This window comes from Bison bison, unplaced genomic scaffold (assembly GCF_000754665.1).
Source record: "Bison bison bison isolate TAMUID 2011002044 unplaced genomic scaffold, Bison_UMD1.0 scf7180017864093, whole genome shotgun sequence".
In the NCBI taxonomy this organism is placed as follows: domain Eukaryota; kingdom Metazoa; phylum Chordata; class Mammalia; order Artiodactyla; family Bovidae; genus Bison; species Bison bison.
In genome coordinates, this window is record NW_011494665.1 from 893,904 (window position 1) to 907,254 (window position 13,351).

At 53.1% G+C, this 13,351-nt stretch overlaps 1 protein-coding gene across 1 annotated transcript; it reads right to left on the bottom strand.

Annotated features, from left to right (window-relative positions):
- Positions 1-420: 420 nt before the first annotated feature.
- Positions 421-13,083, bottom strand: RHBG (Rh family, B glycoprotein). Its single transcript, XM_010838231.1, has 10 exons — positions 12,836-13,083; positions 7,018-7,204; positions 6,412-6,562; positions 6,149-6,296; positions 3,551-3,717; positions 3,120-3,257; positions 2,872-3,005; positions 2,139-2,260; positions 1,031-1,104; positions 421-837 (listed from the first exon to the last, which is right to left on the bottom strand). The coding sequence occupies exons 1-10, from the start codon at positions 13,020-13,022 to the stop codon at positions 778-780; spliced, it is 1,368 nt and encodes a 455-aa protein (XP_010836533.1). The 5' UTR covers positions 13,023-13,083; the 3' UTR covers positions 421-777.
- Between the last annotated feature and the right edge of the window lie 268 nt (positions 13,084-13,351).

A 13,351-nucleotide genomic window follows, 5' to 3' on the forward strand; every position in this document is an offset into this window, starting at 1 on the left:
CCTAAATTGGTGCCTGGAGGCTGGCTGCTTCCAGCTTCTGAGGAGTTAGTGGCAAAAGAATTCCTTATGCTACTCTTAAGCCTCCCGGGGCTCTCTTCCTACTGTGTTCAGAGGTCACCCAAGTTGAGGGTAAGAGTGGCATTCATTCTAGAATAGGAAGAGCTCTCTAGCAGACTGAGCTGTCTTGTAACAAACACACACTTGCTGGAGGGGAATGAGCTCCCTGTCTCTGGAAGCAAGACAGTGCAGTCTGGGCATTGCCCTCATAGAAGACAGCATCCTAGGGGGAGTTCCTTAGTCTCAAGGAGGCAGGATGTTGTCACCAGTCAGGTCTTTTTTCACCTGAGGTTCTAATATTGTGAGTTAGATGGTGCGAGAAACTCCCCAAATTCTCAATGCACAAAAATAAAGGAGTCAGAGTCCTTGGTGACCATGGTATTTATCACCCTCAGAGAGCCAGGCCCTGGCTCAGGCTTCACAGTAACTGAGTGATGCTGGTCCAGTGAATCAGCAGTCCCTCGAGTGCCTCACTTGCAGGGCGTGGGGTGGTGGGGTGGGGGTGTGTGAGGCTCTCTCCTCACCATGACCAGTTATAGCCACCTGGCTCCACCATCTCCCCAGCCTTCCACCACCCCTCCCCCAAGGCTCCCTATGGAAAGGAGCTCCTGTCTTCTTTCCTGCAGCAGCAGTGATGGGAGCTAATAATGAGGAGCTTCCCCACAGTAGACTGTCATCCTCTTCTAAAAGGAGAGCATCCTTCCAAGGGCTGGAAGCAAGTTAGGCCTGAGTCTCTGTCTCCTCTGATCCCTGGGCTAAATGCTCATGTTCTCCAGGCACCTAGAGGGCAGGGACGGAGGAGCAGGTGAAGGGTCAGCTCTAGAGGACGGAGACCACAGCTGAAGGGTGAACCCCAGAGGAGCAGGAGCGGGGGAGGAGGGAAAGAGGCAGGTTGGACCGAGGAGGCGAGGCAGGGAAGGGGGCGTTTGAGGGTGATAGGGCCCTAAGGGCCTGAGGGGTGGGCACATCTCACCTCCCAGTAAATCTGGTCCTCGTAGCACTGGGAGTCTGGCGGGGAGTCCAGGATGGGCAGCCTCAACAGGAGCCCTGGTGGCAGTAGGGGACAGTGTGTGAGGCTTTTTGCTGCCCCCATAGGGGAGGCTGCTACCCAGTACCACAGGGCACAGAGGAGCTGGGAGTCATGAGGTCAATGGGATGCCTGGCACAGGCAAATCACAGCAGTGTTTATCAAGCGCCACTTCTGCTAGGCCCTGTGCAAAATGCGTGACAAAGCACTGCCTCCCTGAGTAATCACAGCAACCCTACAAGGTGAATAGGATCCCTGTATTACAGAAAAGGGGACCAAGATTCAGAGAAGTAACATACCAAAGTGTGCACGGCGGGAACAGATCAAATAGTGTCTGTCATGAGCCACAGCTCATAAGCTTTCTGTGGGCTCCTCTCCAAGAGGGATGCAGGAAGTGTTTCTTGGGTAAATAAGTAATTAAATGAATGAATGAACTCTTATTTAAGAATAAGATCTCAAGGAATCTTGAGATCAGGAAGTTGGGGATCTGAGAGCAGGAAGATGGGGATACCGAAGCATACGTTTAATTTTGAAGGCCAGACATCAGGAGGGACTGCCTGGCCTGGCATCAGTGAGCAGGCTGCCTCTGTGGAAGGTTTTTGTGCCCCAGTCTGTTGATGAGCCAGCCAGGCCTCTTCCTTCCCGGCCCCTACCCCAGCCCTAGCCCCAGCCCCAGAGACATGGTGCCACAGGCCTCAGCCTGAGGCTGGGCTGCCCTCTAGTGGGAAGAGGGAGCAGCGCGCCAAGCCGCAGAGGAGAGGGATTGGTCAGCAGGCTTCCCACCTTCCTTTGCGACCAGAAGGGAGAAAGTACCTGCTTGGTCCTCCTTACCTGGAGGAAGTTACCCCTGAACACCATAACCCCACGCTGCTCCTGGCACGATGTAGGTGTTCAATAGAGTAAACGAATGTCAGGGGAATGGGATCGATCCAGTGGCCCTTCCTCCAGAGAACCCCACCCCCCACCACCCCCGCCCCGCCCAGCCGCCGCCGCCGTCTTCTGCTCTCCCTGGGGCTCCTCCTGCCAACTCCCGACCCCAGCCAAGGTCACTCACCTCCAAGGCCCCCACCCACAGAGGCAAATGTCAGTGTGACAAACAGCCCGAAGAGCTGGTGCATGGCCTGAGACGTGGCACTGCGCTGGCCCTCGGCTATGAGTGGAAACACACTCTCCAGGCTGCAAGGAGAGGAGGGTGTGGGGAGACAGATGGAGCACGAAGCCAGGGCTGGTCAGCGCATCAGTGCCCTGCCCCGCTTTCTGCAGCAGCCGAAAGGGCCCTGGGGAGCCTGCCAGGCTGAATCACCTCCAGGCCTTTGCTCCAACTGAGCCCATTGGAGGGGAACACCCTCCCTTCCCCAGTGTGCCAGCAACACCCTCACACCTTTCAAGGCTCAGTTTGAGGGTTACTTTTGCTTCCCATCTCCCCTGAGCCCTGATGTGCAAAAATCTATCCTAAGGGTCAGTGTCTCTTCCTTGACTCTTTAATAATGACACTGTTGAAATCATTTATTCAACGACCTTCTGCTGCACTCGACCGAGGACCAAGAAGGCAGTCCCAAGGCTTGTTCACCCCAGTTTCTTCAGCTTCCAGGGTATGGATGAATGAATGAAAGAGAATAGACAGCTTTTTTTTGGTCAGGAGCAGGAGCGGGGGAGGAGGGAAAGAAGCAGGTTGGACCAGAGGAGGTGGTTGTGGCCCACAAAAGGAGGAATAGACTGAGGGAGTTAGTTCAGGGGGATAATGATTCCATTGGATTGGGGGTGGGGTGAGGGTGGGGAGAACTCACCCATCTCCATAAGCTTCACGGGTGGCCAGCCCAGCCACAAGGCCACCCAGGAGGGCTCCCAGGACCCCCGGCATCCCATGGAGGTTGTGCACACCACATGTGTCTTGGACTTTGAGTTTGGACTCAAGGATGGGCTGGAGACAGGACACCAATCATGAGTCTCGTGTGTCCCCCCCAGCCAGGCCTGCTGGAGAGGAGGAAGGGTGTGAAGACGCCCTGCCCTGCTCAGGGCCCAGGGGCTTATGTACCGTGACGAACTTGTACCCCAGTGTGGAGATGGCCCCAGCCAGGAAGCCAGCCGCCAGAGCCCCAAAGGGTGTCAGCATCATTTCAGCTGATGTCCCCACTACAACCCCTCCGGCCAGCGCTGCGTTCTGCACGTGGACCTAAGGGAGCACAGAAGAGCAAGGCTCTGGAGGCCCTTTCTGATCGTCACAGCCACACCCACCCCAAGCCCGCCCACCAGTGCCACCTGCTGCTTCTCCACCGTCTAATCCTCGACTTCACACGCGGTCCTAGCCTCACCGCCTGCTCTGGCCCCAACGCCTCCAGTGCATCTGCAGTCCCCTGAGCCTCTGCCCTTACCTGTCCCCCTGGAGGATCAACCTTGCAGGGTTTCAGACCTCTCCCTGGTCTCCCGGCCCACCCCTCTGCCTCTCCCCATGCCTCTTCCCCATACCATGTCCAGCCGCCCATCCCCCCCAACAAGGGCTGACAAGGCGAAGGTGCTGAGGGTGCTGGCGGTCAAGGAGTAGTATGTGTTGAGAGCGGTCCGATGCTGCCCGTCCCCCAGGGCAGTGGGTGCAGAGTTGAAACTAGGCCAGAAGATCCACAGGAAGATGGTCCCTTAACGGTGGGCAGAAAGGTGGAATGAGAGGAATTAAGTGACTCCCTCGCAAGGTACAAGTTGTGTAACTGCAGTCAAGTCACCTACTCTCATCATCCTCAGTTTCCTCATCTGTAAAATGGGGATAGTGACGCATACCTCAGGAAGTGAGGACTAAATGAGATGATGCATACCAAGTACCTAACCACAGCTTGTTACTTTAGTGTCAGTCGCTCAGTCATGTCCGACTCTGTGACCACGTGGACTGTAGCCCGCCAGGCTCCTCTGTCCAAGGGATTCTTCAGGCAAGAGTACTAGAGTGGATAGCTATTCCTTTCTCCAGGAGATCTTCCAGCCATCAAACACAGGTCTCCTGCATTGCAGCTGGATTCTTTACCAGCTGAGCCACCAGGGAAATCCAACCATGGCCTCGTTGTTGTTCAGTAGCTCAGTTGGGTCCGACTCTTTGCGACCCCATGGACTGCAGCACACCAGGCTTCCCTGTCCTTCACCATCTCCCGAAGCTTGCTCAAACTCATGTCCATTGAGTCGATGATGCCATCCAACTATCTCATCCTCTGTCGTCCCCTTCTCTTCCCACCTTCAATCTTTCCCAACATCAGGGTCTTTACCAATGAGTCAGTTCTTCACATCAGGTGGCCAAAGCATTGCAGCTTCAGCTTCAGTCCTTCCAATGAATATTCAGGGTTGATTTCCTTTAGGATTGACTAGTTTGGTCTCCTTGTTGTCCAAGGGACTCTCAAGTGTCTTCCATGGCCTAGCTGGTACTAAATGTCTAACAACTGGTACCACTGAAGGGTACTGGCATGAGAGGGTGTTAGTTACTTGATTGAAAACCATGGGGGGTGAGGAGGGGTTGAGTTTGTTTTAAGTATCAGAAAAGGAAAGAAAAAAAAGGCAAAGGGCACCACATGTCAGGCACGAATCTGGTACTTGATATCCATAACAGGAAAATCATTTGTTTTATAACCTCAACTGCCACCTGGAGAGGGTGGGCCCTGGCCCGAGCACTGACGGGCTGGGCCTGGGCGTCTCGGGCAGGAACTGGGAGCTCCATAGGCCTTGCTGCCCTGTGAGGTTCCCAGGTCAGTCCTGGAGGGAGAGGTGGGGGGCAATGGAGGAGGGGGCTGGGGGCCCTGTGGGGAGGGCCAGCGTGGCAGAGAGGCTTGAGGGAGTGTCCCTTAGTTCTGAGTGGTCCTTGGGTTGTGATGTAGCTTCTGCACCTCCATAGTCTGCAGTAAAATCTACCACACATACACATGTATGTTCTGAGAAGAGTTTTGGGAGGAATCAAGGAAGAGACCCATTTTCCTGTCCAGCAGGAGCTGGGAGGCAGAGGAAATATGAGAATGTAAGCCTCCCAGGAAAGCACAGAAATCTCCGGGAGGCCTCTGGACTTCAAACCAAACTTATCAAAGGGCAAGGAGGTCTCCCCTGACCTAGGGTTCCATAAGCTCTGTTTCACAACACACCCAGATGTGAGCAAGAAACACAAGGCTAGTCTCTTCTTTATGTAAGAATGGGCACTTCAGTAACTACTCAGTACTATCTCCAAAAAGGTAAAATATCAATTTCCTTTCCTGACTCATCAGTGAATGGACAAGAGCAGAGGTGCAGGCTTAGAAGAAGTAGGTGGTGATGAGGTGCTTGCAGGCCAGACCCTACTCCTCCCAGGGGTGACCTGTGACCTCTCCTTCTCTCCTGAGAGTGCTGGGGCTTCCAGGAAATCTCCTGGGAGGAAGTGTCCTCAGGAGGTGGGAGGCAGCACCAAGGGAACAGGCCTAGAGGTTACAGATGGGGAGAAGCTGAGTCTGGCTGGAGACAGAGGGGGAGAAAGAGGTAGGGAGTGGGGAGGGGAAGGGGAGCAAATTACTGCACGGGCCAGTATGCCTGACTGAGGAGTCCGGTATTTAACTGTGGGTAGGGGGGCCCTGAAGGCCTTTAAACAGAGATAGATACCATCAGACTTGGATTTAGAAAGGCCCCTGGGATGGATCTCGGGCTTCCCTGGTGACTCAGACAGTAAAGAATCCGCCTGCAATGCAGGAGACCTGGGTTCGATCCCTGGGTCAGGAAGATCCCCTGGAAGAGGGTAGGGCAACCCACTCTAGTATTCTTGCCTGAAGAATCCCATGGACAAAGGAGCCTGGCGGGCTACAGTCCACAGGTCACAAAGAGTTGGACAAGACTGAGTGACTAACACCTTCATGAACATTTTCTGGGATGGAGCCCTGAGACCCATGAGCTCTGAGGTCTAAAAACCTGTCATAAAACTACCAAAAATGATAAGCAAGAGTCCCCAGGCTCTGATGGAAGAGTCCGAGTTGGAAGGGAGTTCCCTGCCAGAACCCCAAGACTTATAGGTGGCACCCCGAGACCAGGCCTGGATATGAACTGGCCCCTCACCCACCACACCTCGGGAGGCCTCACCAATCATGGCAAAGAGGTCCGAATGGTAGACGGAGCCCTGGCGATGCTTGCTCTTCTCCAGTTGGGGCCTATAGAGGACCCGGGAGAGGATCAGCCCGAAGTAAGCACCAAAAGTGTGGATAGTCATGGAGCCTCCTGCGTCCTTCACCTGGGGAGGTGGGGCTGAGGTGGAGGGGCAGCCCCTTGCCCCACTCCTGCCCTATGCCTTCCCTGCTCAGGGCCTGGCCATGCCCACTCCGCACCCCATCCCCATCCAAACTCACCTCCAGGAGGCTAAGCAGGACAAACTCGTTGAGGCCAAACAGCACCACCTCCAGCAGGGCCATGAGCAGCAGCTGAACCGGCCCAGTCTTGCCCAGTACGGCCCCAAAGGAGATAAGCACAGCCCCAGCACAGAAGTCAGCATTGATCATGCTGGGGGGTTCGGATGGAGAGGGTGAGGGGGGGCTGGAAACAAGGGCAGCCCAGGGGGATGGGGAGGGAGCAATGAATGCACCAGGCTAAATTCTTCCCTGGGAGGTGGGACAGGATCACCTCCCTTTTTTGTGGAGATTCTGGGGTTTGGCAAACAAAACCCAGGACAAGTGGAAGAACCAGATTTTGAATCAACAGCGAGCACTGCCCTTTTCCATGATGCTGTCTATCCTCCCAACAGTTCATGAGTAATGAGGGGCCTAAAGGGAGGTGTGGGTCAAGGATGGGAGAAGAAATCAGACAACAAGAACAGGCAGGGTACCTAAAAGAAATTGACTGACGGGTCAAAAACCTAGGTCAGGGAGCAGACTTGAAAGACCAGGCTTGAGCTGGGTCCCTTGGGCAGGGGCCTCCCAGGTAGACCTAGGGGAGCCAGGGAGGCCACTGCTGCCCACCTCTCCATGCCTACAAGGATGTAGCCACCACGGAAGGAGTGGAAGAAGCCCTGGATGAGCGTGGACCATTGCAGGGCAAAGGCGGCCAGGAGGAAGGTGAAGCCCACGCTGCCGAAGCCGTAGCGCTGCAGGAAGACCATAAGGAAGCCGAAACCCACGAAGATCATGGCATGCACATCCTGGAAGCCTGCGGGGGGGCATTTGGGACTACTCAGGCCACCACCCATGGACCAGTCAGCAATCCTGCTGCACCCCCCAGCTCTCACCAGCCAGAGCCGCCTTGAGGCTAGAGCCAAGCCTATAAAATTCCCCAAGGCATGGCCCGGCCTCCCAGCCTGGCTCACTGGTGCAGAGCTGCCCAGCTTGGAGCAGTGGGACCCCCACCATCCCTGTTGTCCCCAGGTCAGAGCAAGAGAGTAGAGCCTTCTGCTCTCTTCTCTACCCAACTCAACTGCCCAATCCCTGGATCATTACGACCGGGGAAAAGCCCCACTTTTCCTGTGTGGTTTCCTGCAGCAGCCCCTGCCCTCCATGATGGAAATTCTCTTCCCGTTCTGGCCTTTGTGCTGGAAGTTCATCTTGATGTCTAATCTCCATTCCTCATGCTTCAGAATCTATGCCTCTCCACTTTTAGGGTTTTACATTTTACAAATTAATTGATAAAATAACTGTTAACTTTGTAGAACTGTATAAAATAACTTTAATAACTTTGTTAAGAGGTTATCTCAGGGAAAAAAGGAATTGAAGGCAGGGGGAGGGCTGCTGAGCCATATAATTCTGGTGCAAATAACGCCCCCTGGAGATTTGCAATATGGCCACTTATGAAAAAGAAGATTTATGGGAAAGATTTTACCCTACAGTTTGCTTCTTTCTATATTTTGGATATCTTAATTTTATAGATGAATCACTTGACTTTTTTAAGTGTCAGTGGGGTTTCTGGGGAGGGACACTTGGGGTCTTTTCTGTTTGCTTTCCAGTCTGTGTACAAAAATCTAAAATAATAGGCAGCCATATTGAAAATGAGATACATACAATTTGCTTTGTATTATTTTGTTCTGTACCCTGCCCACCATCTACTCATAAACAGGGCTAGAAACACAACCTCGGGTGATGTTCGGCCAGTACATCTCGTCCTGTTTCCTTTGTCTTGGGTCTGTGTATCAGTAATGCTGTGCTATCCTCCGCTTTAATTGAGAAACACTAGAGGAACATTTGAGTGCATTATTGCATCTGTTGTACATAACTTATTGAGAAACAGGGTCGACCAACCATGACCTTAAACTCTCCTTTCATAGCTCCAGGTGGGAAATTTCTCCTGGAACTTAGTCCTAGGAAATGTCATCTCCCCTAAGGAGCAAGGAACTGATCTGCTTTCCTTCACTCATGTGTTAGATGTTTACTAAGAAGTCATAGAACTAAAAATAAATAAACAAACAAAAAAACCTAAGCAGTCATGCATCAGACTCTGGGAATGTAGCTATTGCTGGAAGACAGACATCAAAGGAATCAAAGAATCACATATGTGAGGCTTCCTTTATTCTGATGAGAACATGTAACTGTCCATATTTCCCCTTTTTCTTGGCTGCCTATAGCCCAAAGCTACATGGGAATTTCAACTATATCAGCTATAGGCCTTCACAGTGTTCATTATTTGTGTTCTTCTCTGCTTTTCTTATAACTGAAATTCACATGTTTTTGTTGTAAATGAATTCAAGTAGAAAGAGGCAGATCACAAAGAAAAAAAATCACAATCACCTTTTTTGTTTAAAGGTAAAGAAGCAACAACAAGGGATTTCCCTGATGGTCCAGTGGCTAAGACTCTGCTCCCAATGCAGAGGGCCTGGGTTCAATCCCTGGTTGGGGAACTAGATCCCACGTGCGGCTACTAAAGACCCCGAGGGCCACATCTAAGACCCAGCACGGCCAAACAAATAAGAACCATCAACAAGCCAAATATGTACTACTGAACTTCAGAATGCAATCAATAACTTTGAGAGAAGCAAATTTGTGTGTGTGTGCTGAGTGTGGGCTGATAGGAAAGGAGTTTGCAAGCCCCTGCAGAGGGCTGGGTACACGCAGCCCCCGGGCCAAGGGGGTGAAGGTCCAGTGGCCTCATTAGATGTCCCCACCACTGTGCCCCTTCTCCAGCCCTGCCCACTCCTCAAGTCGCCCAGATCGCTCTTCCCTTTCAGATCTTAAAACCCAACAGAAAAGGAGAGGTGTTGTTTAGATCTCAGTATGCAGCCTTAGCTCTTTCAGCCTCCCCATCTGACTTGCTTTCTCCTTGTGCAAACAGTAAAGGGGAAGCCATGTCTGTTCTTTTGCCCAAGGACAGCAAGACAACAAACGGGGCTGGGTCACAGGGCTCTGTGCCCAAACCGCTCCAGAACTTGTCTTAAATAGCAATAACATTTACATCTCCCACCTGGGGGTTGTTTGGAATCAAAACTCAATCCAGTGGCTTTTCACCTGGAATCTAAACACCAAGAAATCTCCTTTATTCGTTCCATTCCGTGGAATGTTCCACACAGACATTCTCTGTGGGCTGTGGAGGGTAAGGGGGTATTCCAGCTGGAGGCAGGGGGATAGATATGATGACCCCTCAACATTCCCTTCAGGGGATCCCTGGGTCAAGCAGCATGGAACCTGTTTCCCATCACATCCCCAACGCCTCCAAACTCATGCACCTTTGGCTGGAGAGAAGATAAAAGCCCTCCAGGGCCACCTATTACCCTCCCTCCTTCCCTTACTGCCTCTCCCCAACCCCACCAGATGATTCCTGAACAAGGTCAGACTGTAGGACAAGGGAACAGTGACAGCTGGGGCTTTAGCATCTCACAGAGCTGGCTTTAAATTCCAACACACGCATGCACACACACACACACATCCCTACACTTCTCACTGTGTGACCTTGGACAAGTCACTTAACCTCTCTAAGCCTCAGTTTCCTTGTCTGTAAAGAGGGGATATAAAATATGAGTAGCAGGAAAAAGGGAGTGGTGAGCTGGGGAGGCCATCTCTCCCCACCACTCTACCTCCACCTGCCTTTAAGAGGGCAGATCAGGCTGTATTCTCCTAGAAGAGTTACAAACCACTCTGGTCCCAGTCACACACACTGCTACCCCCACCTCAGGAAGATCCTGTTTCCATCTGTCCTAAATCCCTCTTCTTGCAAGTAAGGTCTCAGAGACAGACAAAAAAGAACCTGTCCATATTTTTTCTTAGAACCCTTTCTCATCTTTGCTTCTGAGTCCCCTGCACACTTAGACTTTCCCCCTAGTCTTTTCCCCCTCTTATTTTCCATGACTTATCTCATGGAATAAGAGGTTTGTAATGTGGGGGAAATGCTGAAGATGGGGAGTCAAGAGGCCGGGTTCTAGGTGGGCTGACTTGCTGTGTCATCTTGCGCAGTGGCATTACCTCTCTGGTTCTCTCTCCAACCCGGAGAGGAGTGAACCAGCTGGGCTCTGAAGGCCCTTCCTGTAGAGATAACAGGCAGACACTCAGAGCAGCCATGCCCTTGGCGTTGGCTAGTCCCACTGCCTAACAACAGCGGCAAAACTCCCTTTCATCTCCCAAATCAAAGGGCAGTGGCCACACCACCCTCTGGCCCTGACCACTTCTCCTGGACACAGGGACGGTGAAGACTCGGCGCATCAAAGCCCCAGGCTCCAGGGACCTCACACCTCCCTCCTTTCCAACCCATCCCCAGGGTCCCAAGTCCACAGGGACAAAAACCTTGTGCAGAAAGAGGTAGGATTCCCACTGCTGTTCCTCCTACTGCAATCCAGGGACAGAAAGCTGTGCATTCAGGAGAGTTTATCATGCAACAGAGGGGCAAGGAAGGTCAGGGAGGCCTTTGAAGCAAGCAGGGCTTGGAGGCCTTGATTGAGGCCCATGGGAGAAGCAAATAGGAGGTCATGACAGGCAGCCAGGTCAGACTCTAGAGCAAGAGCTTACAACTCTCAGTCCATGGACTGTTCTCCCTCCAACTCCCCATCTCTCTGGACAAATGCATGACCCCAAGAGCCTCCCATCCCAGCTCTGTGGCTTTGATTTCAGCATCCATGGCTCACTCATGCAGCCAAAATTGGGGTGATATGTGGGAAAGGAGGAGCTGTAGCCCCCTCTGCCTAGGACCAAGCCTCCACCAATACTTTGGCCACCTGATGCAAAGAGCTAACTCACTGGAAAACACCCTGATGCTGGGAAAAACTGAGGGCAGCAGGAAAAGGGGCCGACAGAGGATGAGATGGTTAGATGGCATCACCGACTCAAAGGACATGAATTTGAGCAAACTCCGGGAGATGGTGAAGGACAGGGGAGCCTGGCGTGCTGCATTCCATGGGGTCATAAACAGTTGGACACGATGGAGCGACTGAACAAAATCAAGCCTCTGCTTCACCCTCTCAGTTCTCAGCACTGTGAGCTTCATGGTGTTGGGGTTGGGGCTGGAAGACAGTCAGGTGAGGACAGCTGCCACCAGCTCTGCACACAGAAAGTAAGGTAATAAAAGCTGGGGTTTTAAAGGAGACACCCACATTCTGGGCCTTGTTTGAATGTATATCTTTCAAATGGAGGCACCTTTCTTCTCATTGCTCTGATGGGGAAAACTGAGGCTTAGAGACCTGCTCAAACATTTGTAACAAACCCTGGGAGATTTGGTGCCCCTGGTCCTAGCTGAGTCATAAGGCTGGTCCCCCAACCTTGAGGGAGAGGCTCTGTCCTCAACATGAAGCAGGGGCTTAAACTTCTCCTTCCTGGGCCTTGTCAGCAGGCAGGTGAGCTGCGGTGCCTAAGAGCTTAGGATGCTGCTGCTGCTGCTAAGTCGCTTCAGTCATGTCCGACTCTGCGACCCCATAGACGGGCAGCCCACCAGGCTCCCCCGTCCCTGGGATTCTCCAGGCAAGAACACTGGAGTGGATTGCCATTTCCTTCTCCAATGCATGAAAGTGAAAAGTGAAAGTGAAGTCGCTCAGTCGTGTCTGACTCTCAGCGACCCCGTGGACTGCAGCCTACCAGGCTCCTCGGTCCATGGGATTTTCCAGGCGAGAGTACTGGAGTGGGTTGCCATTGCCTTTTCCGAAGAGCTTAGGATGACCAAGTCCTAGTTCCAGCTCTGTCACTCACATACTAGGTGATCCTGAATAAATCACAGCCCCTTTGAGCCTCAGCTTCCTTCTCTGTGAAATGGGTTAATGACCCTGCCTTGCCTCCTTCTCAGGGCTGTGGGGCGGCTACTCTGTGATTGGCTGGTGGCTCCTTACATCATTTTTTCTCTGACTCTGGAAGAATCAGCTTTGGGGGACTGGGGAAGAAATGTCTGAGCCCACTGGCCTTGGCTGCCTTCACAGCTATTACCTGCATCACTGTCTCCCCCACCCACCCCCTACCTCCCCTGCCCAGAGGATTTCTTTTTCTCCTTGTGTTCAGGGTGGAGGCCTGAGAAAGACAAAGTCTCTAGGCAAAGCCCAGCTAGGCCAACAAGACAGTAGGTAAAGCTGGAGCTTCAGGTTTGGGTTCAAATCCCAGCTCGCTCACTCTAACAGCAGGACCCTGAACCAGCCAACTAACCTCTCTTTTAGCTCAGTTTCCCCATCTTTGTCTACTTCACAGACTAAAGGAGAAAATGCATGTGCCGCCCTTGGCATAATACCTGGAACGTGGCAGACACTAGTGAAAGCATATAATTATAAATCTGGGGCACCTTCATCTCAAAGCAAGAGGGTAGCCCACCTAGGGGTAGATCTGGACTCCCTGCCAAGACACCAGGGAAACTTAGGGTCTTAGCTCCCCGCGCGCCCTCACCCGCACTCACTTGGGTAGCGAAAGTAAAATTCATTGTCCGCGTTACTGTGGTTGCCCCAGTGCCAGAGGGCAGCGTCGGTTTCACGGTTGTAGCGGACAAAGACCGCAAAGAGGATGGCGGTGGCGCCCTGGAGGAGGAGGCACAGCAGGGGCAGCTGCAGTCGCCGGCCTGCGGAGTGGCGGGGAGACCAGGCCATGGGACAGAGGCTGCGAGTCTCCAACTCGGTTGTGGCTCCAGGCGCGTGGCGCGAGCAGACAGTCCAGGGGCGGGCGGGGCGAGCCAGGCCCCGCCCACCACGAGGAGGCTTGCCAGGGCCGTCTTAACCGCGCTCAAGTTACCCATCCCAGTTCCAGGAAGCAGGGTGTCGCGGGAAAGGCGAGGGCCTGGGCCCCAGACGTGAGGCGGGGCGAGGAGTGGGAGAGGACGGGGCGTTCGTAGCCCCAGGTCCTCTTTCCTTTGGCCCAGCTGACCCTGATGCCGTTCCTGTTGGGACAGATCCTTGGAAATAACCCTGGAAAGGCTCCC